Source organism: Ceratotherium simum, chromosome 13 (assembly GCF_057802395.1).
Source record: "Ceratotherium simum simum isolate JZ-2026a chromosome 13, ASM5780239v1, whole genome shotgun sequence".
NCBI lineage: Eukaryota > Metazoa > Chordata > Mammalia > Perissodactyla > Rhinocerotidae > Ceratotherium > Ceratotherium simum.
Genome location: NC_141912.1, coordinates 8,313,407 through 8,340,874, shown reverse-complemented (window position 1 = coordinate 8,340,874; position 27,468 = coordinate 8,313,407). Strand labels below are relative to the sequence as shown.

The 27,468-nt window shown below is 35.6% G+C and overlaps 1 protein-coding gene across 8 annotated transcripts; it reads left to right on the top strand.

The window, feature by feature from the left end:
* On the top strand, positions 1-27,468 carry SLC35B3 (solute carrier family 35 member B3). 8 transcript variants are annotated; one of them, XR_015553952.1, is made up of 10 exons: positions 1-90; positions 6,640-6,933; positions 9,374-9,495; positions 12,930-13,084; positions 14,907-15,014; positions 18,545-18,642; positions 20,822-20,914; positions 21,298-21,428; positions 24,557-24,626; positions 25,722-25,748. XR_015553952.1 is itself a non-coding variant. In XM_004432134.3 (10 exons), exons 1-10 carry the CDS (start codon positions 16-18, stop codon positions 25,870-25,872), a joined length of 1,278 nt encoding a protein of 425 aa, XP_004432191.1. In that variant the 5' UTR covers positions 1-15; the 3' UTR covers positions 25,873-27,464. The 8 variants fall into 8 exon arrangements, 7 of the variants coding, with proteins under 7 accessions (XP_004432191.1, XP_087294109.1, XP_087294104.1 ...); XM_004432134.3 differs by having other exon boundaries at positions 21,317-21,428; positions 25,722-27,464; XM_087437982.1 differs by having other exon boundaries at positions 4-166; positions 21,317-21,428; positions 25,722-27,463.

Genomic DNA, 27,468 nt, shown 5'->3' with positions numbered 1-27,468 from the left:
GCGCGGGCGCTGGGGATGCTGGCACCTTTCGAGGAGGCGGCCACCGCCGTGGAAAGTGCAGGAGTAGGCGAAGAGGAGGAGAAGCAGGAGGTGACGGCGGCGGACCTGGGGAGGGGAGACGCTCGGTCTGGCTGAGGCGCCACCCAGGCTGGGGTCACCCTTCCAGGTGACACACCGGCTCTGAAGGGGACGTGCCCCTGGGCCTTTCGCCGTGTTTGGGACCCAGACTCTCCCTCCCCAGAGAACCTTGATGCTACATATCTCCCTCGTCCATAAGGAGCTTGCGGGTAGAGGATGAGGTCGGGATGGAGGGCGCGGGTCACTTTTCTTTTTTAAAGAACGGAAACCTGCTGGCACGGTTTCTGGAGAGGAGCATCTGCTCCTCCTCGCCCCTTTTCCGCCCTCCGGCGGGCTAGAACTCCCTCAGGCCCCCGTCTGTGGACCCGCAGGCGTGAGGCCGCTTCCAGGGGCGTCTTTTAGGCTACTGTCCGGGCCTCTGGAGTATTGTCAGGTTCCCCAAGACTGCATTTTAGTTAACAATACTTCCGGATTCTGCGTTAGGTAGGGTACTCGGTGGTTCTCAGCTGTCCGTTTGATTTGCGGTGCACGGTGATAGTTCTTGCCAGGTTATTAAATTTATGTCATAGACTTCCACTAGAAGTTTTGCAAATTCCTCCAGTCTTTGCAGCTTAATTCTCTCCCCTACCTTTTTATTTTCCTTTTAAAGAAAAAACGAAAGAAGGCAGAATGATTTGCTGTGCTAACAGAGATTTTTTGTGGTTTTTTTGTATATTTTTTTTTACTGTTGGGCTTATGCATTTCTTCTATAGCAGAATATCAGGCGTCTAGAATTTTTTTTTGGATAAACGTTTTTCTAAGTAAATTAGGGTAGTTTGGCACTTGGAAGAGAGAGATACAGCAGCATTGGAAAATAATTTAGATAAGTGTTATGTGTACTTAATTTCTTAATATATATATTAAATCCTAATTTAGTTTTCTCCCTTGGGAAAAAAGAGTAAACTTCAAAAATTAGCACATGGTTTCTTGAACTTTGTGTAATGATGTATGTACAAAGAAATGGGCCAGAATCTTGTTTTTCTGTTTTATAATCATATGCCATAGGTCATGATTAATATTCAGAGTCCAGTTAATCTAGATATAATGGAAATCTTATTTGTAACATTGAGGGTGACAAAATAGGGAATCAAGTTTTTTCAGGTTACTCACACTGTAATGACATATTTTTCTCATATTCTACCTTTTTGTAGCAGGAGACTTTTTTCTAAAGGGTGGGAAAGACTAAATTAAGAAATTAAGTGAAATAATTTTGACTTCATTGGGTGATTGTAAATGTGTTATCACCAGGTATTTATAATTTTCAAATTTCACTCTGTGCTAGAAATGCTGCCTTTTTATTCCATCTTAGCAGTTATTTATACCTTCAAGTAGTTAAAAAATATCTCTGTTGGGCCGGCCCCGTGGCTTAGCGGCTAAGTGCGCACGCTCCGCTGCTGGCGGCCCGGGTTCGGATCCCGGGTGTGCACCGACGCACCGCTTCTCTGGCCATGCTGAGGCCGTGTCCCACATACAGCAACTAGAAGGATGTGCAGCTATGACATACAACTATCTACTGGGGCTTTGGGGGGAAAAAAAAAAAAAAAAATCTTTAAAAAAAAAAATATCTCTGTTGACTTTAGGATGAGGCTGCAGGCAGTGATTCACACCTGTGGTTTTCTTCTACATTAGTTTCAAGGGTTACTGTGAACTTCTAAAGCAAAGCAAAATGTTGATTATTTAATTTGAAAGTTAATTTTAGTTCTGTGTCTTATTTTTTCTTTCCTGCTGTGCAAAGACCTTAGCCCAGTTTCTTTAGATGATGGTTAATATCAGTCATTAATGTCTCAAATGGAAGGGATATGGCAAACAGTCAGGATCACAGTTATTGGGTATCAGAGGTCACAGTGTCTTCCTTCGTCAGTCACATGATCTGCCCAGTGATGTTCTGATTCCTAAAACTGCATTCTAAATGCAAGGCTTTAAAGAGCAGGGTTTCTGGTAATGGTGCCTCAAGTAAGCAAAGGAAATGAATTTATTTCCATATTCATTTCAGATGCTTTGTGGCAAATTTCAGTTGAGATGTCAGTATTTTGGCACAGATATCCAGGAAGTGGCAGTGCTGGAGGGATTTAACTCTGCATGTCTTTCACAGAGCTGTGGCTTATAAGATTGCCTCATAAGTGGGTTAGAAATGACAGAGTGTTGGAAAGGACCAGAATACTTTTGATTAAATGGTATTTCCTAAAATGCAATAGAGTCCTTCATTTAATATCTTACACTTTTGTTATGTCCTAGAAAATCATATGAAGACATCTCTTCCCTTAGGGGTTTCATAAGCTTGTAGGAGAAACAAATGTAAAAACAATATATACCATTATGATTTAGGTATTTATAAAAATATGTATAAAGTGCTATGAGAATCCAGAAGATCACCTAGTTTGTAATTTGTAGGACCTTAAGATGATCAGCATGATCAGAATTCATGTTGAACAGTGTGAAAGATGGATCAGAAAGGAAGAAGTGATTATGAACAGTCTAATCTAGGCAAGAGAAAATGGCTGCTTGATGGTACAGTTGGAAACAGATTTTACATATATTTATGGATGTAGAGTCAAGAGGAATCTTGGCTAAATATAGACTGTGAGGAAAAGGAAAGAATCTAAAATAATTTCCAGATTTTTAGCTTGTGTTTCATAGTAGATACCATTAAGTGAGATTGGGAATATAGGAAGAAGAGCAGGTTTGTTTTAAGGGAAAATAATGAGTTCAGCTTTGGACACTTAAAATGAGGGACTAGTGGACATCATGAGTAGAAGTATCAAGGAAGCATTTGGAAATACAGATCTGGATTTCTACAGGAGAGAAGTCTGGGTTGGAAATCCAGATTCATATTTCCAGCTGCACATCAGTGAATCTCCTTCAGCAGACCATGTCACCCTCACAGTGTTTCTAAAAAGTTGAATAATGATTGCTAACATGTATGGATTGCCAGGCACTTTTACATTTATTTCATAAAGTCCTAACAAAAATTCTGTGATAGGCACATTTTTTACCCCCCTATTAAAGATACAGAACTTAAAGTTCAGAAATAATTTGCCCAAGGCTCCTCAAGCTAGTAAGTTGCAAAGCCAGGTCTTGAACTCAGATCTGTCAAAATTCCAAAGCATGGAGAAAACATCATGCTATACTACTTTCTGATAATATTAGCTGTAATTTTATTGAGTCATTACAATATGCCAGGCGTTTTGCTAAATTACAGACATCGCAGAGGAAGATGATTGTGGGAGAAATTTTAATACCAATAAAAGCAGGAAAGGGGGCCGGCCCGGTGGCATAGTGCTTGGGTTCGCACTCTGCTTCAGCAGCCTGGGTTAGCAGTTTCAGATCCCAGGCGCAAACAGACGCCCCACTTATCAAGCCATGCTGTGGCGGCATCCCATATAAAGTAGAGGAAGATGGGCACGGATGTTAGCCCAGGCCCAATCTTCCTCAGCAAAAAGAGGAGGATTGGCAACAGATGTTAGCTCAGGGCTAATCTTCCTCACAAAAACATAAATAAATAAAATTTAAAAAAATAAAAGGAAAGAAAGGTCTTTTAGAAATTTTATTCTCTGTATGTGTATAAATATATAATCATTATTTGTACTTTTCTCCCAACCTCTGTTTTCTATAAGATTTTAGTTTTACCCACAAGGTTTGCCAACACCACAGTACATTTGAAAGATCATATCCAAGCAGGGGGTGAGTAATTGCAAGCTGAGGTTTGAGGGCCTCCAGAAGAAGGACCAATTTATTTGGTTCGCTGGAATATTGGATGCAGAGACGAATAAGATTTGAGTCTTGCCTTTCCAGTTCTCTTCTATCCCATCTGGGGGAATTAAGAAGAGTGTCACAAAGGAGAGGACATTAAAGCATGTCTTCAAGTCCTGACCCAAAGAAGGAAGAAATCGGGCTGAAAGAACATAGGCAAAAGGCACAGGTGTTTGAAAGTCCATGGTGTGTTTCAGGAATGCAATGGTAGTCCGTTGTGGGTGGTCTAAGGCTGCATTGAAAGAAGTGGACGGAGAGGAAGCTTCAGACTTGTTTGAATAGTACTATGTATCCATGCCTATACTTGTGGAAAATAGGTGCTAAGGTTTTTGTTTCTTGTATGCTTGAATACAACGTTTAGGGAAGATCATTTAAAGCATGGTTTATAAAGAAAGTCAAATCTCAAGGGTGTCCTACGAGATGACTGAAAAAGTCTTGCTCAGGGGCCGGCTCCATGGCGTAGCAGTTAAGTGTGCGCGCTCCCCTGCTGGCGGTCCGGGTTCGGATCCCATGTAAAGTAGAGGAAGATGGGCACAGATGTTAGCCCAGGGCCAGTCTTCCTCAGCAACAAGAGGAGGATTGGTATGGATGTTAGCTCAGGGGTGATCTTCCTCCCAAAAAAAAGAAAATCTTTAAAAAAAAAAAAAAAAGAAACAAGTCTTGCTCAGAGATGACAATGATTGAAATGTAGTATGGGGAGCAAGAACAATATATAAAGAAGAAGAAACAGGTAAAGGAAAAGAAATACAGTAAAACTTCTTAAAATTACACATTTTCTATATAGAAATATGGCAGATACCGTGTAAAATATATGTTCTTGGGTACCTGAGTATTGTTAGTTATAAGTTGTATTCAGAGCCTTGACTCCAAGTTTAAAGTACTGAAGAGGGTTTCTGTAAATCAGCAAACTGGAAGTGATCATGAAGAAGTGACTCTAATTCTTGCCATCTTATTTATTTATTTATTTATTTGGTGAGGAAGATTCGCCCTAAGCTAACATCTATTGCCAATCCTCCTCTTTTTGCTTAAGGAAGATTGTCGCCGAGCCAACATCTGTGCCAGTCTTCCTCCACTTTACATGTGGGATGCCGCCACAGCATGGCCTGACAAGCGGTGCACAGGTCCGCACCTGGGATCCGAACCTGAGAGCCCCGGGCCACCGAAGCTGAGTGCGCGAACTTAACCACTATGCCACCGGGCCGGCCCCTAATTGTTGCCATTTTAAACCATCATATGACAGTTTCTTTTAAAAAGATTTCCAGAGAAGAGTTCACTATCAAAGTTATCCTTCCCTATCCTCTTCTTTCAGCTAGAGTCTAAATTTTAGTTCCCACTGGGATAGTAACTGACAGTGAGTCTTTTCTAGGAGGAGAATTTTTTCTTTATAAGTTTGTTCTGTTCTTTGTCAAAGGTTCCTCAGCCTTTACATGGAATTCTTTTTTCGGTTTGAATAAATCCAAAGAGAAACTGACAGTCTCTGGAGCCTTCGTGATTTTTTTTCACAGACTAACAAAAAATGATGTGTTTTACAGCTTTTTATAATCCCAAAGAATTATTTATTTATTTTTTTAAGCAGCTTTACTGAGGTATATACAAAAAAACCGCACGTTTACTATATACAATTTGATTAGTTTGGACTTATGCATACACCTGTGATACTATGACCATAATCAAGGTAGTAAACATATTCTTCACTTCCAAAAGTTTCCTCGTGCCCCTTTTGTGTGTATGTGGTGTGTGGTTAAGAACACTTAATATGAAGATCTACCCTCGTAACAAATTTCTAAATGCACAACACCATGTTGTTAACTGTAGGCACTACGTTGTATAGCACGTCTCTAGAACTTATTCATCTTGCATAGCTGAAACTTTATACCCTTTGAACAAGAACTCCCCAAAGACTTTTTAAATTAAAGTGATTTTCTCCCAAGGAAGAAAACATTTTATTTTAACCTAAGAGATACTATTGCTAAAGCATATCATCCTTTCTGTAGTCTCTGATAAATCTAGCTCTTTAAGTAACTTACAGTTTTTTGACTTTATTTTAAAATGTCATTAACAAATATATTTTACAATTTTCTTAGTAATTAAAGGAGCATTAGTTCTTTACTCTTCTGCAATTAAAGATTGACTTGAATGTTGAAAATGTTATGCATAAACTATTGTGGGCTTTTAAAATTATAACCTGGGGCTGGACCCATGACCTAGTGGTTAAGTTTGGCACGCTCCACTTTGGTGGCCTGGGTTCGATTCCCAGGCGCAGACCTACACCACTTGTCAGTGGCCATGCTGTGGAAGCGACCCACATACAAAAATAGAGGAAGACTGGTGCTGATGCTAGCTCAGGGTGAATCTTCCTCAAGCAAAAAGAGAAAGATTGGCAATAGATGTTAGCTCAGGATGAATCTTCTTCAGCAAAAAAAAAAAAAAAAATTATATCCTTACTACATATAAAAACATAATGAAGGTATATTTACTTCTTTGGTGAAATATATACAAGGCCAGCTTTTGGTTTGTTGCTGTGGAAATAAGAATGGTGTAGATTTAATTTAATGATGTATATTGGCCTTAGGTGAAGATCCATTGTCTGGAGAGTAGACTCCTGTTTTTCGTTGATTGGAAGCTTTAGTAGGGGAATTAATATATTAATATCCAGAGAGAAGGAGACTTACCTGTGTAATTTTCAAAGTATGATTTGAAATATTATTCAAGGGTTAGTACTTTACTTTATGATTTAAATACTTTGCTTTAATTGCTTATTTCCTTTTTTAGGACTTGGCCCAGCAAACAAAAGAAGGACTGAACAGAGGAGAGGAGACCAACAAAGATAACTTTGGAAGCACTGAATGTGGCAAAACAAGAACAATGGATCTCAAGTTCAACAACTCCAGGAAATATATTTCCATCACTGTCCCATCCAAAACCCAAACAATGTCACCACACATCAAGTCAGTAGATGACATTGTAGTACTTGGCATAAATCTCAGCAGATTTAACAAACTTACTCAATTTTTCATATGTGTTGCTGGAGTTTTTGTATTTTACCTAATTTATGGATATTTACAGGTAAAACATGGTTATTTGTTTATAATATATTAATTATTTATAACAATTGAGGTTAAAATGGGGACTTACTAATAGTTTTGTCCAAGATATTTCCCTTTATAAGTTTATTCACAAATTCGAGTGTTTTAGTGGTAGAAAAGGGCTTTTTAAAAGTACGTCAGCTGAAAACAGGGGTCAAAATTTCAGAGTTAAATATTTTAAGTGGGAGGAGGGGAACAGAGACCATCTTAAAAAATAAAAATTATGAAAAAATTTAAAATATATTTAACAAAATGTAGGTAATAATTGCAACTGTGTATTAGTTTTTAAAAGAGTATTCAAAATATTGATTTGTATTCTGGAACATAATTCTCCAATAAAACTCAATGATAGCATAAAAGCCATATTCCAGTTCATTCTTGATTCTTAGAGCTCAATAATAAAAGATGATTTTTGCAAAAATATATCAGGATGTTTTATGTTTTTCCAAGGGTATCTCTTTACTCCTGTAATATTTGAATCATTCTTGTTTTAGAGCCGGTATTGTGTTCTCATTCTTGTTTGTTTCCTCTTCTAATCTAACTTTGCCTGAACCTTATTTTTCTGTGATTTTTGCCTGTGCAAAACATTTCTAACATTGCCACAATTTATCTTATATTTACATTGTATTATGGGATAGTTGTATACATTTGACCAGCAGCAAATTCTTTACCTTCAAAGACATGGGCTGGATGGGTGAGGATCCAGGCTAGTGTCAACAGAATGTTTGAATGGGGACTAATACTACTGATGATCAGTTCATTAGTGATTGTTTTCAGCCATTACCAACTTTGCTCTGTTTGTGCAACTCTCTAACATGAGAGAGCCTTTTATAATTCAGGAAAAGGAAAGTGATATGTTGTCTTAAAACACAGATAATATTTCCGGTGTTCTTTAGTATTAATCAGTTAGAGTGATCTTAAAAATTATTATACTCTTTGCCATTGTCTTATAGAGATGAAATATAAAAGTAATTGTAAATAAAGAAGATGGTAAAATTGTGACTATTCTTTAGCTTCTAAGAATGCTATGAAGAGTATTGGTGTAAAACAAAAACATGAATTAAAAATGTTAATATTCATAATAACTGATTTCTCCACTAGAAGATGATATAAAAATTCAGATATCACAATGAAGAACAATGAAAAATAGTAAATTTTACCTAGTAAAGGTTGAAATTGCTCACTGAGAAACATTTTTTTCTCCTTTAAAATATCATTATTACCAAATAACATGGGAGCAAAGCTAGCCATTGCAAAGGAAAATGAATTCGAAATTTACAAATTTTGTTAATTTTTTTCTATTTGATTAATGATCAGAGATTTTAATTTATAGCTAATATGTGCAGAGTTTCTTTTAAAATTAGATAAACTGCTGATCATTATGTTTGTAACATCACTTTCATTTTGTGACACTGCTACTAACTCTTACATGTAATTTCCTATTAAAATAGTTTAAAGAAAATGGTTGGGGTTTTGTAGTGAAGTTAGCTATAAATATATATAGAGAGAAATATTCATCTGAATGCCAGAATACTTTATAAAGCTATTTTCATGTTTTATAGTTCATAAACCAGAAGAGTCCTAAATACTTTGCAGACTTACTTGAACGTGAAATCTAAATTTGGGGAATTACACAGTATCCTAAATGTACAAAGTCTAGTGCAGAGTCTGTTTAGAGGCTATGTTTAGTTTTTCTTTGAAAAGAAATTTATCCATAAATTTAGTCTTTTCAAAATTTATTTAAAATACAGTTGAAGTATATATATGTGGGGGAAAGTTTGATTTATTCAATTAAGCCAGATAACTTTATTAGAATTCTCTCTTAATGACCTGTTGAGAATGATTTATTAACAATTAATGTAAATGTTACTTCGTGATATAACATCATGTTGAGGCCAAGTAATAACCATTGCCTGCACAAGGAGAAGTTTTATGTAACCTATGGCACAAGTATTCCAAAAAATAACATTATTGATTTGAACTGATGATATTTCTATGGGTAAATGGGCCTTAAATATTAGACTTCTAATGAAATGTGCATTTTATATAGTAAATGAGTTCTTCAATCAGCTATCTTTCTCATTGCTTTGGGCAACTCTTTTAATTTTGGTCTTTTAGAGAAGGAGAAAAGCAGAGGATAATGTCGCTTCACAGCTCTCCCTCCCCTCCTTTGTTTTTCTGTGGATTGTCACACCTGGACATCTAGTGTCCGTTCTTTGGAAAGGCCTCCTGCTTCTCTAATTATACCTCTGAGAAGCCTTGTGATTTGGGTGTTTTTTTGTTTTTTATTTGTTGTTGTCAAGGTTGTTGTTGTTGGGGGTGAGGCCTGATTTCTCTTAAAATGTTGTGTTTATAGGAGTTTATTGTGAGGAAGTTGGTCTGCCCCTTGAACTTAACAGTATTTATGTATCTTTTGACAGGAATTAATATTTTCAATGGAGGGCTTTAAGTCCTATGGCTGGTACCTTACTTTAGTGCAGTTTGCATTTTACTCCATATTTGGCCTAATAGAACTTCAGCTTATTCAGGACAAAAGGAGAAGGTATGTAGTTTGTCTTTTTATATTTTTGACAGTTAAGTTCACTAGTAGTAGTTAAAATTTTTTGTTTTATTTTGTATTTTAGGCATGTGGAGTATATTATACATGAAATATACATTTCCCATTAATAAAGCATATCTAATACCCAAGAATTTTTATCAGTGTAACAAACTATTAAAAAATATAAAAAACGATGCTTCCATTATACACTGAAAAAAGCAGTTTCCCTTTAAGTGTAATGTTATCAAATAAAAAAATGTAGTTTAGGCTCCACTTAATATCTTCTTGAAACAGGACAAAGTATTCAGATGTACATCTGTTTTTATAAATTTCACTGAAATAGGTGTAATTACTGGAAGATTTACAATGCTACTAATATTAAAGTGGTGAAATGAAATATCAACACCTGTTGTTATAATGGTTTTTAGAATGTCTAGTTAATGTTTTGTTTTATGGGATATATTCCACTTAACACCGTCATGTTTGTAATGGCCAGTAGCTGAGATTGCATTCTTAGACATTAGAGAAATTTCATAACCTTCGTTTTCATCAAGACTAAAAGAGCTTTTTTGACAGTATCTTTTAAATTAACCATCATCTAGGTTTGAGAAGTATCTTGAAATATTTTTAATGGCATATGGAACAATATGCAATAAAACCTAGTCTCTCATAACAGAAGGTGGTTAGGAATTTGAATATGACATTTCTTGTAAGTGTGGTTATCCTGTTATATCAGACACTAATATGTGAATATTTCGTGTATATCTTGGGCAATTTAAATGTAATCAGCTATAATACCAACATTCTGTCTTCATTGATATAAATGTTTAATCTTTTAGTAAAAATAAAACGTTTTCACACTTACTATTTTTTTCCTTTCGTAAATATTTTGATGTTGTATGAAGGTAACTATAAAATCTTAAATATTTAAATCTGTACAACAGTGTTTCTTCATGGGTCTAATTTTACCTCTCAACCTCTTTTTATTGCCAATTAATTATTAAAGCATGATACTAAAAATGTTTGAATCTGAGGCTATCTTCTTCATTACTTTCATGCTCTGAAACACTACAAGACTTAGCCGTAGATGATGGAATAGAAAGTAATTAAATATATCTGTCAAGACTAAGGAAGTCTGATGATTCATTACCCATTTCAAACTGCTGGGCCTCTGATTGCCTCTAAAATAAAATAATATAATGCTATCTTTATTAAATGAAAAGTGACACAAGATGATACATCTCCTATTTGTTAAATTTCAGAAAGATACACCTCCCTCTCAGCTATCCAGATGAGATAGGGAGTGGGCCTCAAGCCATATTTATCCCACCATTAAACCACATGACCATAACATATTTAAACAAAATCATTCGTGTTTGATTTAAACATAAGTGAAGGAATTTGTTAGAAGAATTTATAGGTGTGTAATAAATATAAGTATGAACTGAAACCTTTTCATTCCATGGCACATTAAAAACTTTCTAGAAAAAGTCTTTAAAGGTACGTTACAATGAAAATATGCCCAACCACGTATTTCTGAATTTATTTCTGAGTGTATACCCATCTCTGAATTTAAGTGGCGCTGCCATTTAGATCTTTAATTAGCCAAACTCTTTGCCTCGTCCTTTTCTTTCTTCCTGTCTTTATATGAGTGCCAGTGCAGTTGAAAGAGTACAGGATTGGGAGTCAGGAAACATGGATTGGAGTCTTGTCACTGCCTCCTATTAGCTCTGTCATGACTGCACGGAAGTTTCTTAAATTCTCCCTCAGTTTTATTTTGAGGATCAAATGTAATGTGTGGTGAAGCACACTGTAAACTGTAGTGCCCTAAATATTCTACTTATTTTTCACCGAAGATTACTTTGTAACTTTATCATTAATTACTTTATGTGAGTTTTTAATAAAGGAGATTTGTCAAGTTGGATTTGAAGGGGCTTTTTAAAGTTATAGTTTTCCCACCATATCTAAAGAAGTAAGCAGTGGGGGTATTAAAATAGTAACAGTGAGAATCCTAGAGGCAAGAAGATGAAATCTAACCTCCTCATTTTACCCACAAGAAGACGGAGACCTAGAGGAGCACAGGGATTTTCAAGAGATCATATAGCAAGTTGCTCTCAGAGTTGGAGCCTTTTGAATTTCCTGAGTTTCAGGCTGGTTGTCTTTCTACCTGTTCTATGCTGCTTTTCTAATCGTTCCTTGTGATTTTTCTGACTTGAATTTTTATTTCTGGCCACTGTTTGCGATTTATTTATGAGGAAGCTTGACTACTGTGACTTACATCATTATCTGGAGAAGTGGTACTGTCCTTCACTGATGAGCTCCCACTAAGGGTTAAACCCTGCAAACAGCATAAAAATCAGTGTTTGTGCACACTGATATGTACAGGCATGCCAAATTATTTTCACGTGGATTTTGAATGTTGACCACTGTGTTAGTAGTTAAGTAGGAAAGGCCTCAAAATTGAAATGTAAGTGGAAATGATGCATTTTAATTGAATTTTTCCGGTAAATTATTTTGCCTTATATCTAGCTATATAAAAAATATGGAGGAATTTTGTTGCCTTGATTTAAACATGAACACAAATCCCAAAATGGAAACTAGATCTGAGTATGCAGCATAATCAGATTATATGAATAGTACTTCATGTGTTAGTCACACCAGTGTACAAAACTGTTATTTTAGACCATTAAATACGTAGTCAAAGTGAGCTTATGCTCCCAGTAATAGCTCTACATTCTAAAGATGCCAAATTAAGAATCTCCTTTAGGAAATCCAGATAGAACCCAAAATAGATTTGGGATCATGAGGAGAGAGATTCCTCATCTGAAAGTTGATTGTTTTAACATTTTATAGAATACGGAGTTAGAGATGAATCATAAGATATTGTAGTAATAAAAATCACATTTAGAGTTTAAACCACCGTAGACTTTTTCTAGAGAAATTCTACTCAGGTTATTCTAGCAGAATAGATGGATGTATTTTTCCTAATGCTAGATGGAAACATTAGGAAACAGAACAACAAATTTAGAAGTTAAAAATTGGTTAAGGTACCATTTACTGTTATAGAGGCTAATATGTTTTAAAAAGTAACTCTTTTTTTCTAAATTTAGTCAAGATTTTATATGTAGCTAGAATTGCTGTTAAAAAGTCTTCTATCAACATTTATATTTTCAGTAAGAATCTAAGTAACTCTCTCATATACTTTTTCAAACAGTAGAGAGGTCTTATAATTGATTAAATTAGGGTAAATTATTTTTACCAACATTCTTTTATACAAGTGAACACTGTAATAACTATAAAAATAGTGATATTTTGCCAATATTTCTAGAAATATTAAATTAGAAGAATAACTAGACACTTACACACTGTAAACACATTATCTTACATTAGTATGAATTGAGTCCCAAAATGAAGATTTTAAAAATTGTCTTTTACAGAATACCAGGAAAAACCTACATGATAATAGCTTTTCTAACAGTGGGTACTATGGGGTTATCAAACACTTCCCTGGGCTACCTGAATTATCCTACCCAAGTCATCTTCAAGTGCTGCAAATTGATTCCTGTTATGCTAGGAGGAGTTTTTATTCAAGGTATAGTAATGATATATTTTCATACTGTTTGAAACTAATAGGATATGTTATGGCATCTAGCATTAGGAAAAACATTAAACTTTGATTAATATTTTTAATGAACACTCTAGATATTGTAACAATTCTGAGTGATATCTTATAAAAATAAGGTATTATAAAAACACTGATACTTCTGTGATATACTTTAGTGTCTGAAATCAATAATTTGGACTCGGAAAAATAACAATAGTTTTTATTTTATTCTTTTAATCTGGAATCTGCTACATGTCTAGAAATAGTGTATTCACATATTGAAGACTTAGCTTAGAAGTGCCTACAAAGCTCCTTTTTCCAGTTTTTTCATTCCTTGACTCTTCAGGGCTCCACTCTCTACCTCCATTATACAAACGGACAGTTCTCATATTAAAGTAAAGCTTAACCTGAGCACAACTGTTTTTTTTACCAACTCTGCTGGCTTGTTGACTTCTTAGAGCCCAACTAAGTTACAAGCTATGTGGAAATAAGAGTGAAACAGGAGGCAATGATAGCAACCAGCAGTGGTACAAGTTTATTGTTGTCCATATAACAGTCATAAGGAATGTTCATGTTTTGATAATCAAGTGTTTGTGTGTCACTAAAGTTCCTATACAGCTTGACTTCATTTTAGGCATTAAATGCCTTCCCAAAAAAAAAGCCTTTTAAAATGAAAGTATGTATGTCAACTACTTAAATATAATTTCAGGATAACTGTTCACGCAGGAAAAAATATTGACCTCTATCCCTATTAAAAATCACATTCAAGGGGGCCGGCCCGGTGGTGCAAGCAGTTAAGTAGGCGCGCTCCGCAGCGGCGGCCCCGGGGTTTGCCGGTTCAGATCCCGGGCGCGCACCCATGCGCCGCTTGTCAAGCCATGCTGTGGCGGCTTCCCATGTAAAGTGGAGGAAGATGGGCATGGATGTTGGCCCAGGGCCAGTCTTCAGCAAAAAGAGGAGGATTGGCAGATGTTGGCTCAGGGCCGATCTTCCTCACAAAAAAAAAAAAAAATCGCATTCAGGAGCTTGCCCACTGGCATACTGGTTAAGTTCGTGTGCTCTGCTACAGCAGTCCAGGGTTCACAGGTTCGGATCCCAGGCACAGACTTAGGCACCACTTATCAAGCCATGCTGTGGCGGGCATCTCACATATAAAGTAGAGGAAGATGGGCATTGATGTTAGTCTAGAGCCAATCTTCCTCAGCAAAAAGGAGGATTGGCAACAGATGTTAGCTCAGGGCTAATCTTCTTCACCAAAAAAAAAAAAAAATCATGTTTAACATCATAACTGACTGGGCACATATAATATTTCCTTACAATCCTTACAAAAAGTGACACTGCATGATTTCATTATTTAAATGTAGATATGCTAAAATAAGTTAATCCTCACCAACCTAGAAGTTAGCTGATTATGATATTTACAAACTTAAACAGTTATATAGCCTGATAATTACTCTGATTACTTTGTAAACTAATAAACTATAAGAAAATTCATAGCCTTATATTATACATAAAGTAAAAGAGGCACTAATTTCTACAGGTTTTTCAATGTTCATTTACTCACTACCATAACAGATAAAGTAGAATTTCATATCTAACTTATAAGGATGTATTGGTGCTCATTGGTAATTTAATTTTAAAAAGCACTCCTTCTGTGACCATCCCATGCCTTGACCTAAGTGTTCTTCATATATTTTTGTCATTGGACATAAAAAACAGATTCCTGCTCTACTTGGTTAAACACATAGATCTAAAGCAATGCTGAGTGGATATTTGCATAATGAGGTTGACTTCCATTGATTTTACACAGGAAAGCGTTATAATATTGTAGATGTGTCTGCTGCAGTATGTATGAGCCTTGGTCTCATATGGTTTACTCTAGCTGACAGCACAACTGCACCAAATTTCAACCTGACAGGTAAGGAATTTTATTGTATCCTAGATTTTGTAGGCATTTTGGTTTAGAGTAAGAATTTTTACAATTTCTTAGGGATTTTAAATGATGGTGTCACATCTCTGATTCTCATACCTAACATAAAGCTTTCAGACTTTCCATATAAGATGTAGTAAAAATATTACAACTCTGGAAATATAACAATTGTTTTTAGTACTCTTGTATTTTGACATGACAAGAAGCTGTTTGCCCTGTCAAAATCTTCTGTTATCAAGTACATAATAGATCAATTTCTTATGGGCTGAATTGCAAATATACACATTGGTTATAGGACAGTCACAGTAGTAATTGTTTTTATTCTCGTTTTTCTTAGAAAAATTGAAACTTGCACATTTACCTGTCATTGTTATAGCTAAAGAGGGAAAGTTATGCTATACTTTTAAATATTAAACTGTGTAATAAAAATATGGTCATAACCTTAAAGTGCTTAAAATTTTCACTATAAACAGTTTCCTCATAGTGTGCCATGAGGAATTTTGTAAATTAAATTTAGATTTTTCACAAGCAGAATAGATATTATAGTATGTTTAGAAATAAATAGGAATAATAAATGTGTGTTAGAATCTTGTTTTTATTCTAAAGACCTTAGAGAAAAATTGTTTATATATACAATGTTGTCATTCTTTACTCATAAGTTTATTTTAGTATCATCCCATCTCCTAGCCTGACAAAAATAATATTTAAAATATCTAGGTCATCAAAGGAACTCTGAGAGAGTATATATATATATATATATACTATATATATGTTACATAGTATATATATATAGTGTGTATATATATATCAGCAAGTACAAAGTATAATTATCTGTGAGAAAAAAAGATTACATAATGAGAAAATCATTGACAACAGCTTGCTGTTCTTACCAGTTGTTAGTCAGCCTTCCTAACTAACCTGGTTAGCAAGGCTACATTAATGGATTTAAATGTAACCAGTTCAGCCTCTTGGAGCAGCCCTTTGACAACTAGAAGATTCTGGTAGAAGCTGTTAGATCTCTTCTTTGACCTTTGATCATTCGGAATACAAGTGATCATTACTTCAGTGAGTTTTACTCTGAGAAAGCTTATAGTTGCAGATGTTTCTAACATTGTTTAGATTTTTCAGGAACACTTCATTTTCATGTCAGCAACTCTATGAGGAAGATTATATTTGAAAACTGAGGGAACTGACTCTTCTACTTATGAAAAAACAGTTTTAGAGAGGGCACAGAACTTGCAGTCAGAGACATGGCTTCAGACAGAGACATGGCTTCAGATTCTGTTTGAATCACTTAAAAAAATAACCATGGGTAAATTGCCAGACTCCTTTGTGCTTCACCTATAAAACAGAGATAATGATGATATCTTGCCTCACACAAAGATAGTGGGAGCATAGAGTGAGATGATGGCATAGTACATGTGAAAGCACATACACGTGGTGGAGGTGGGGATGATGGTGGTGGTGATGGAAAGAGGTGGTTCGGTAACCTCTCATTATAAGTTAAGTGCTAGCCCTTTCTGGGTTCCATGGAAATAGTTTTTAAGAGAATTAGAACCTAACCATACTTCATCATTAAGAATAATTCATAAGCACTTATCACAATCCCTGATCTATAAGAGTATATTATGTACAGGAGATTAACTATTAAGATGGTTATTTAATAGAGACATAAACAAAACTTTGAATGTATAAAGTGAATATATCAGAATTTACTTATTCAAATAAATGTCTGCCTTTAAAATATTCCCCTCAGGGTGCAATTCAGGTATTTTCATGCTGTTGCCATTGTTCAGAACATTTTTGGAATGTCTTTGAATAGCCTTTTAGGAGCTAGATTGTTTTCAGGGTCTTCAATAATAACATGTCTTTTTCTCTCAAGGACAGATTTGATATTTGAAACAGGTAAAAGAGCATTCAGAATCAAGTTTGGTGAATAAAATGTACAATTGGGGGGCCGGCCTGGTGGCGCACTGGTTGAGTTCGGCACGCTCTGCTTTTGCAGCCTGGGCTTGCAGTTTTGGATCCTGGGTACGGACCTACACCACTCATCAGCCATGCTGTGGTGGCAACCCACATACAAAATAGAGGAAGATTGGCACAGATGTTAGCTCAGGACTAATCTTCCTCAAGCAGAAAAAAAGAGGAAGATTGGCAACAGATATTAGCTCAGGGTGAATCTTCCTTAGTGAAAAGAAAATGTTTGATTAGGTAATTAATACCAAAGCTAGCTGAGAAAAAGTCAAATTGAAGAATAAGTATGAAAACTTGAAAATTCTCAAGTGCATACGTGTGTCCATGTATTTTTCTGCTACCTGTGATTTCTTATACAGTCATGCACCACATAACAATGTTTTGGTCAATGACAGGCTGCACATACGATGGTGGTCCCATAAGATTAGTCCTATAGAGCCTGGGTGTGTAGTAGGCTGTACCATATAGGTTTGTGTAAGCACACTCTATGATGTTCACACAATGATGAAATCGTCTAACAACCCATTTCTCAGAACCTATCCCCGTCGTTAAGTGACGCATGACTGTACTTTTAAAGAAACTAGAAAGAGAAAACTCTCTTTAATCCCATCAGACTCCCAGATATAACCAAGGCTGCTGTTTATTCTTTTTGTAAAGTACCATGCCTGGTGACCAGTGTCCTAAACACTTGCAGTTAATAGCCTACTTCTCAGGGAGGCATGCACATTTGTGTGAGTGCATTGATTTCCAGATTCGTTTGTACCAGTCATACCTGTTACTGTAATTATGCAATAATTAAATATTACTTAAACTACTCAAAAATGAGTTTGAAGAGAGAAAGAATAGTTTCTGTGAAAATGAAGTTAATTAAAACAAATTAAAGTCAGTAACATCACTATTGAGTTAGGTGTGGATGAAACAATAAAAACTGAGGGATATCGTAAAAATATGAAAGGATTCTGCACCCCAATTGTTTCATAAGTTTCTGGTGCACATTTTAACAAAAACTTGGAAATCATAGAGAATGTTTTATGAGTGTGGTTTATCCAAAAGAGAAAGTGCAGAATTTTAGTTAGGCCCCATGCTCAAAGAAAAGACCTTAGCAACTGCATGCATGTTTATGTGTTTTAAATTAAACCTTTTAATAATATAGGCTATTTTGGTTTCCCTCTTCATCTGATCATTTTCAATTAACTGACTAAACACCAATCCCAATAGATCTTCTAAAAATTTCTTCTATATTTGTTTATTGCAGTATTCCTTTCAAACATGTAATATAGTTTAAAAGTAGAACTATTATTTGACGTGATAGTGAAACACAATAATAGTGACAGCATTAATGCAGTTTATTAGTGTTAGTTACTTTTTTGTTAATATCATCACCTATGTGCCTGTTACAACTGGTTGTTGATAAAAATACTCAGCTTTACTGAGCAAATGTGATTTAAGATCTGCTTTTGGTTTTTAGCCCAGTGAAATCTCATAAATCTCGGTTATCGCTCATATGTTGAAATAAGGAGAGTTTTTTTTTATGCTTCTTGAAGGTGTGATCCTTATTTCCCTGGCACTGTGTGCAGATGCTGTCATTGGAAATGTTCAAGAGAAAGCTATGAAACTGCATAATGCTTCTAATTCAGAAATGGTAAATACTCTAGTGCTTTTTCTTCACATCAGACAGACTCAAAAATGGTGATATGCTAACTTTTATGAAGTAGGTGTGCTGTTAAAGATTGCATTGTATTATTAAACTAGTTTATCATCATTATTTTCATTAAAGTAATACTTTCAAACATTAAAGGAAGGTAAAAAGTAAAAACAGCGGCTATTAGCACTGCCGCTGCTAATAGCTCATTGTATAATTATTTTCCATTTAGAAGTTTGTAAGTTTCATGTGGTCTGGTTTATCTTTTACCTCATGATTTCTGGCTATGTACTGTGATTGAAAAGGGCTTTCCCAGCTCTGAGATTTAAGAATTTTACCCTTGTTGCCTACTCCTTTATGACTTCCTTTTTTATTAAATCTTTTATTCAACCAAAACTTTTTAAAGATTTATTTATTTATTTTTTTCCCCCCAAAGCCCCAGTAGATAGTTTATGTCATAGCTGCACATCCTTCTAGTTGCTGCATGTGGGACGCAGCCTCAGCATGACCGGAGAAGCGTTGCGTCAGTGCGCACCCGGGATCCGAACCCAGGCCGCCAGCAGCGGAGCGCGCGCACTTAACTGCTAAGCCACGGCGCCGGCCCCTAAAAATTTTCTTCCTAATGCCTATCCACTTGTCCCCAGTATCATTTATTGAATAATCCACTTTTCCAGGTTATATTAGGTGCCTTCTTATCATATTGTATTCTAATGCAGGATTCAGAATTGTATTCTTTTGAATTTATTTCTGCACCAGAACCATATGATGACAGCAGCTTTATCATACATTTACCATCTATTAGGACTAGCCACCATTGTTCCTTTTGTTTTTCAGAATATTACTACCAATAGTTATTCTTGTGTGTTCATATTCCCAAATAAACTAGAAATCCCATTGATATTGTGATTGGTATGGCATTGACTTATAAATTAATTTAGGGAGAATGGCATCTGTACACTTGATTCTTTCAGTCCAAGAATAAGGTATGACTTTCCTTTTATTCAAGTGTTTTTTCTTTAATGTCCCTTAGATTTTAGTTTTCTTATTTAAATCCAGCATATTCCTCATTGAAGTTATTATTAGGTGTTTCATCTTTTTGCCGTTGTTACGGCAAATAATGCCTTTTCTTCCAGTATATCTTCTAACTGGTTGGTATTTTTATAGAGTGAAGTTACTGTGTATGTGTTTACATTAATTCTATAGCCCACCACCTTGCTGGACAGACAGAGCATGCTGCATTAAGGATGTATAGGACTGGTCCTTTCTGTTGCTTTGTCAGCAGAGTGAGGCAACTTTAAGGAGTCCCTAGGAACATAGGAACTTTAATCTTGGTCAGGAGTTTTCTTGATCATCATCACCACTCCTCCTAGATAAGGTAAAGATCAGAGAATTAAGGAAGTGTAGGTAGTTAGAAAGTTAATGTAATACAGTAGTTAAGACCATAGGCTCTGGACTTCAGTAGCCTTAGTTCACATCCCAGCTTTGCTAGCTCTCTTATTTGGGGAAAATGACTTAATATCTCTAAGTTTTAGTTTCTTCATCTGCATATTGGGGAGTGATGATGAAGAGTACCTATCTCATAGGTTGGTTGTGAGAAATAAATGGAATAATCCATATAGAGCATTATTAGCACAGTACCTGACACATAGCAGGTATTTAAGTTTGATGCTGATTCTGATTCTGCTGATAAGGAGTATAATAAACTGGGATAGAAAGATTGGTAGGAAAATTGGAAAGTTAAGCAGTAGATATGCCATATACTGCTTAATTTCATTATATTTTGATGTCTTTGCAAACTTAATATTTGGGTTTTTTCATGTTTAATAAGTAGCTTTAAAGTTTTTTTGTTTTGTGTATGTATGTTTTTAGAACCGCAACATTAAAATCTGGTTTGAATTCAGTAATTAAGCCAGGCAAGAAATGAATAATTATGTGTTCATATATGAAAGGATCAGTACCACTGTGTTATGTTGTACATAAAATAAGGCATCGACTTATAAACAGTTAGGATCAACCATCATTTCCAGAAAGTTAGGCCATATTGAAACGATGTTACTTTTAAAATGGTTTCTTCTGCAAATTTAATTGAGTAGATTAATTGAGCCACATATTGAAAATCCTTCATTTTCCGCCTTTGGTTTGATAGCACTTTTTTCCACTTCATTTTTATCTATTCTAGGTTTTGTATTCGTATTCAATCGGTTTTGTGTACATTTTATTGGGATTGACATGCACTAGTGGATTAGGCCCTGCAGTAGCATTTTGTTCAAAGGTAAACACTAAGCACATTTTTTAAAATAAACATCTTCTGTTAAATAGTTTCCTCTATATTTTTAATTCCCTGTGTTCAAAAAGGCTTTTTTATGTAATCTGATAACTCCTTTAATTTAATATATGCAGATCAGAAATGAAATGATTTATATTTAAATTTATTTTATCCTTGCACTACCCTATAGGTTCATTTTTAAGCTATTCATAATGTAGAAGTGGGAGATTTTTAATTTCCTCAATATTTTTCCATTAAATCAGAACTAAATAAGAATCTTTGCTTGACTGCATTGTTGAATGGCTTATTATTGCTCAAAAAGTTGATTAAAATCTGTAGTTTTATTTCATTTGTAATACCTCAGGGTTTGTTTTCCATTTTTCTAACAGGCTTTTTCATATGTTGCAGAATGCAATTCGGACCTACGGTTATGCTTTCCTTTTTTCCCTCACTGGGTATTTTGGAATCTCCTTTGTTCTGGCTTTGATTAAAATTTTCGGTGCACTTCTTGCTGTAACAGGTAGGAATGGTATACTTGCTTAGGTTATGAAATAAGCACTTAAATTTTCTCTGATGCTCTTTTCAAAAGATAAGGGCAGCATGTACTCTTCACTAAAAAGAAAATTGTCATATTTTGCCAATTTATTCCTTGGCTTATGGTATTTCTTTAAAATTCTAAAGAAAATAATGTTTGATCTTAATTTCTTACTTAAAAGTTTACTTTTAGAATCAAATATATACATTTATCTAAATAGTAACTTTTAAATACATTAAAAGATCTTTATTTAAAAAGGTATGATGGGATGAATATCTTCAGAGAAAAATACTGCCTTTGTATACTTTTAATTTATAACTAAAAATTCCAGTTTTGTTGCACTTAAAGTATGGCAGGTGTATTTTAAACAAAGCTTTCTGGACCTTTCATTTGTTTACTTTCTAGGACATCAACCACATTAGCTTCTCTTTTCACTGATAGTTATGCACTTGCTCTGTGCAGAGACTTGGCTTGGCACTTTAGAAGAATGGGTGTTGTATTTGTTTTGTTTTGGAGGAGTGAGGGAGACAGATGAGGGGCTACAGGGGAGACCTAGTGAGGGGAACAGGTGGCTCAGTGTGCTACCTTGTATCATTTGCCAAATGAACAGTACAGATAACAGATGCTCTCTGTGTCTCCCACATGGAGAGAGCCCTGAAGCCCAGGGTTGGAAGCAGTATGGCATGTCATGAAGAGCACTGGATTGGGATGTCAGAGAAGGCAGAGCCCTGTCCCAGCTCTGACGTTTAATGATGTATGTCCTGGAGAGTAAGTCTCTCCTCTGGGCTTCGTTTCTCCTTTTTGTGAGGGGATTGAGTTTGACCTGATCATCTCTATCAGATCTGTAGAATTTCATCCATAATGTGTATATACATTAGTCGTTTACCTGATTTTAATTTTTCATGGTTTTAGGTGAATACTTATTTTAATTCCACAGAGTAAATTAAACAAATGATAAATACCTCTCTCCTTGTAAAAGTATATTTGCTTCCTAACTTTTCTCTTTATTTGCTAACATGTGACTCTCCTTTTTAAAGTTTACATCCCTAATGGTAAATAGAGGGAATTTAGTTGTAGATGTAGATCAGGCCATATCACTAATCTTTCAAGTCATCTCATGCTATCAAGAAAGATTGCAAATTCATATACTTAGCTTGGGTTCCAGTTTTGCTTGTAAGATAATAACTGTTCAAAAACAGGGATCCGATATCAATTGGTATGTATTGATTAAGCCCTGTGGTTGGTATAAAGAAATGTGAGATGCAGTCCTTGTCTTGAGGTGCGGGCAGGTTTATTTCTCTCTCACGTAAAAGAAATCCAGAGGTGGTAATAATAATAGCTGACATGTACATAGCCCTTTTTATGTACCAGGTGCCGTTTTAGGTATTTTACACATATTCATTTTAATCTTGCAATAATCCTATAAAGTAGGCACTATTATTGTTCCATTTTAAAAATGGATAAACTGAGGTACAGGGAGGTTAAGTGACTTGCCCAGTAGTCAACCAACTAGTAAGTTGCAGAGTCAGGATTCCAACTGAGGCAGTCTGGCTCCAGACCTGTGCTCTTAACCTATGTGCTATACTGCCACCTGAGAGGGTGTGGTGGCTCCATGCTCATTAGGAACCCAGGCTCCTTCTGTCTGCTCCACCATCTTCATCTCCCTTCCAGGCAGTGGGATGGAGAGAAGATGAAAGACACACCTTTCTCTTTGTGGAAACTTCATAGAAATCACACTCCTAGAAACAGCACTTCTGTTCACATTTCATTGGCCAAAACCTAGTCACATAACCACACCTCACTGTAGGAGAGGCTGGAAGGTATGCTCAGTTAAAAATAAGCATCCTTTCAGGCCAGCCCCAGTGGCCTAGTGGTTAAGTATGGCACACTCCGCTTCGGTGACCTGGGTTCAGGTCCTGGGCGTGGACCTACACCACTTATCTATCACTGGCCGTGCTGTGGTGGTGGCTCACATACAAAAAACAAAATAGAGGGAGATTGGCAGTGACTGTTAGCTCAAGGGGAATCTTCTTCAGCAAAAAAAAAAAAAAAATGCATCCTCTTACTAAGTAGAAGGAAAAATAGATTTTGGGAATTGGGCTCTGACGCATGTTTCCAAAACAGTTTTTTCATTTGGTAATTATTAATTCATGCATTGACTATTAAGTGCCAGGAACTATGTCCACATATATATATGTACGTAAAAGACATATAAGGATGAATAAGATAAGGAACCAAGTAAAGCACACAGTTTAGTGGGAAGATAACAACTGATAACACAGAGTGGGGGGAAAGGCTATAATGGAGATAAATGCAGAGTTCCTATCTCTGCCTGGGTGCCACAAGGGAGGAAGGTTTCAGGCCTTACTGCAGTCTTCTAGGTAATACTTGAAGGACAAGTACAAGTTAATACAGATGTAAAGAGGATTATTAAGATTACTCATAGTCTTATCGAGAGATGAATGCTATTAAGATACTAGTATGTCCTTAAGATTACTACTTTTTTTTGGCGAGGAAGATTGGCGCTGAGCTAACGTCTGTGCCAATCTTCCTCTTTTTGCCTGAGGAAGATTGTTGCTGAGCTAACATCTATGCTAGTCTTCCTCTATTTTGCATGTGGCATGCCCCACAGCATGGCTTAATGAGTGGTGTGTAGGTCCACGCCTGGGATCTGAACCTGCGAACCCCAGGCCGCCGAAGCAGAGCACATGAACCCAACCACTGTGCCACCAGGCTGGCCCCAAGATTACTACTTTTAAAGAATAACTTCTGCTCTACGTAATCATGTCTTCCTTGGGAAAGCCTTTCTTTTCTGCCTAACAAAGTCAGTGTGTCTAAAGGATGGCATGCCTCCGCAGTGTCACAGCCTCCATCAAGTACCTGTTAACAGTTGTACTTGAACCATTAACTACATTATTTAATGCCTGCACCTCTACTAGACTATAAACTCCATGGAAGCAAGAACAGTGACTCTGTTTGTTTGTTTTTTGCTTTCCATTGTTTCCTTGGCCCCTCATATATATCCTCTACATAGTAGGCTTTGTAAATATTTTGTTTCCAAAATATTACCAGGATAGTAGGCTCATTCTAAACCAACCTATCTCTCCCTACAGTGACAACAGGGAGAAAAGCAATGACCATCGTACTTTCATTTATATTCTTTGCTAAACCATTCACATTTCAGTAAGTACTTTTTAATTCAACAAGTTTCTCTACTTTTAGATACTTTGTTTCACATTTCCTCTTAAACAACTTTAATTTCTTTGTAAAGAATCTTTTTCGTCTTGACCCCTAATTTATTGATGTGTCTTTTGCTGTTTCAAAAACGTATGTAATTATTTTGAGGAAATCATTCTGTACACTTAAATTGCTAACCAGAGTCCCAGTGCAGGTGTGACCTTGTTTCCAATGTAACTAAATGTGAGTGATGTGTTGAAATGAAGGGATTCCTCCTTGCCCTAGTGCAAATATATAAATTATATATATATAATTATATATAAATTATATATATATATAGTTTTTAAAGTTCTTGGTTTATTTGCTGCCTTTTCCCACAAAGGATTTGAGGTGGAGAAGTATTCTGTAAGTTGTGCCCTAATGATTTATTTAGTTTGTGGCTTTTTGTAAAAGCATTTACTGTTTTTCTTTACTGTGTAGTATGTGTTTGAAATTAGCATCATTTAAACTTATGTTGCTTAGTAACTGAGACGATTCAGACCTAGAAATTATCAATGTGTAAGCTTAAAGGTAACCACAAAATAGATTTGCTTCAATGTATTCTTTGTTTTCTATAAATTATTTTCACTTTCTGCATATGCTAGATATACGTTATAGTAATCTATACCAATTCTTCCTCTTTCCCAGGGTGGGCCCCTTTTTATCTCTTTATATTCTACTCACTGGAATCACTAGTTCAACTGCTAAGTTGTGTTCTCAAGGTGGCCATTGGCAGTTTGACGTATCCAGGGCTTTAAAAATACTCTTAAGACTTTTGGTATGAGTTGGACTTCGAATTTGCTCTTATCCTCAAAATTCAAATGAACTACATTTACTATTTTGTAAAATACCTTCTGTCTGTATATACCTAACATAAAAGATGTGTAATTCTTTCTAATCTGATCTAAAAATACTATTTTTATTTTAATGCTATTATTATAGGTCTCCAATAGCAAAATTTTACTTTATTGCAGAATAATTATGAACTCATCACCAAATTCTGTAGTTAACAATAAATTGTTACCTTGATATTAATCTTTTTTTCTTATTTCTTTCTCTTAGGTATGTATGGTCTGGTTTTTTAGTGGTCCTTGGTATATTTCTCAATGTTTACAGCAAAAATAGGGATAAAATAAGACTGCCATCACTATATCATCTGATAAACAAAACAGCAGAAACGAGAAAGTCAAGGACGTTGGCACAAACTGTGTAGTCGGTGATTCGTCCTGTTTAAAACAGAATTCTAAGGAAACAAACATCAACTAATTAACTTTCCAAAGGGATTATTATACAAACCAAAGGATCTGAAGGCACACTATCCATTTGTGGCTGGGTTACATAGGACGTCGACCCTTTTCTTCAGAACACTGACTGTTTGACTTGAAGTGTTCCGGAGAGCCGCATCTGGCACACCTTAGAATAAAATGTCAATATGAAGGACTATAATGCTTAGCAGTTTGTTGAGACTTTCACTGGAAATGGACCGTGTTGCAAGACTAATTGGATCATTATGACATATCAAAGAAATTGATATGTAACAGCAAATTGTTTTGTCTTCATTCTGTTTTGGTGGTGTTATTTAAATTGATTCTCTGTTATAAGAGTGGATGATTTAAAGTCTAGAGAGAATAACTTCATTATAAATAAAAATTATTCTGTGATTTTTTTTTAAAGAATGTGTTGATAGAATTTTGTTATAAAGAGGGAAGTGAAGGTTGGAGTAAGGCTTTACATAAACTTTAAAACTTAAGCTTTTCTCTGATAATTTAAAAGTATTCCTCAGAGAAAACCTGCTTTAAATTTTCTATGGAGTATAGGCAATAAAGTGAAAGGAGTTATCATCCTGCACCCTGTAAGTATATATCACAAGAAAAATTTGCTAATATTCATCAGAGAAGTGCTAAAAGTTTTAATGATTTGGATTTTTTAATTGAAGGGAAAATAATTAATGTCTTTTGCTATAAAATAATAATAAAATTGTCAGAGTTTTTCTCATAAAAGTGAAATTTCGTTTGGCAGCTTGAAGATGAAATAGGATAAATTTAAGAAACACAAGTAGGGCCGGCGCCTGTGGGTTAGCGGTTAAGCGCACGTGCTCCACTGCTGGCGGCCCGGGTTCGGATCCCGGGCGCGCACCGACGCACTGCTTCTCCGGCCATGCTGAGGCCGCGTCCCACATACAGCAACTAGAAGGATGTGCAGCTATGACATACAACTATCTACTGGGGCTTTGGGGGAAAAAATAAATAAAATTAAAAAAAAAAAAATTTAGAAACACAAGTAGATTTAGCAAATTGATACAGTATGTTGCTTGCACGGTTTTGAGTCTAAATTCATAAAGATTTTGGCCCTTATTTTTTAGCAGTAAGTTTTGACATTGCATCCACTGTGTTAAAAAATCCTATTAATCTTCATTTTCAGTGTACGTAACCTTGGTTAAAACAGCTTAATATCTATGCGATCAGTGATAGCACTTAATTTTGTGAGTATAATATGCTGGGAATATTTAATCTCATTCTTAAACTTCCGTTGTATTCTGATGACTGTAACCTGTTATGTGCATATGTGGGTACAACAGAGCCCCTTAGAATTTAAGGATCCAGCATAGGGAATTCTGACTGGTTTTTATTTCTCATATGTTAAGATACCGTGGGAGTTTTTTCCCCAAATGGTAATCATTCTTAAGTTTTCATATTTTAAAATGAAAAGAAATCCTAATTTGTACTTTATTGTGCTGCCTTAAACTCTTAAGACAATAAGGATTTGTGCTTTTAAAAAAAAAGTCAATTTTCCCAAATCCTTAATAAAA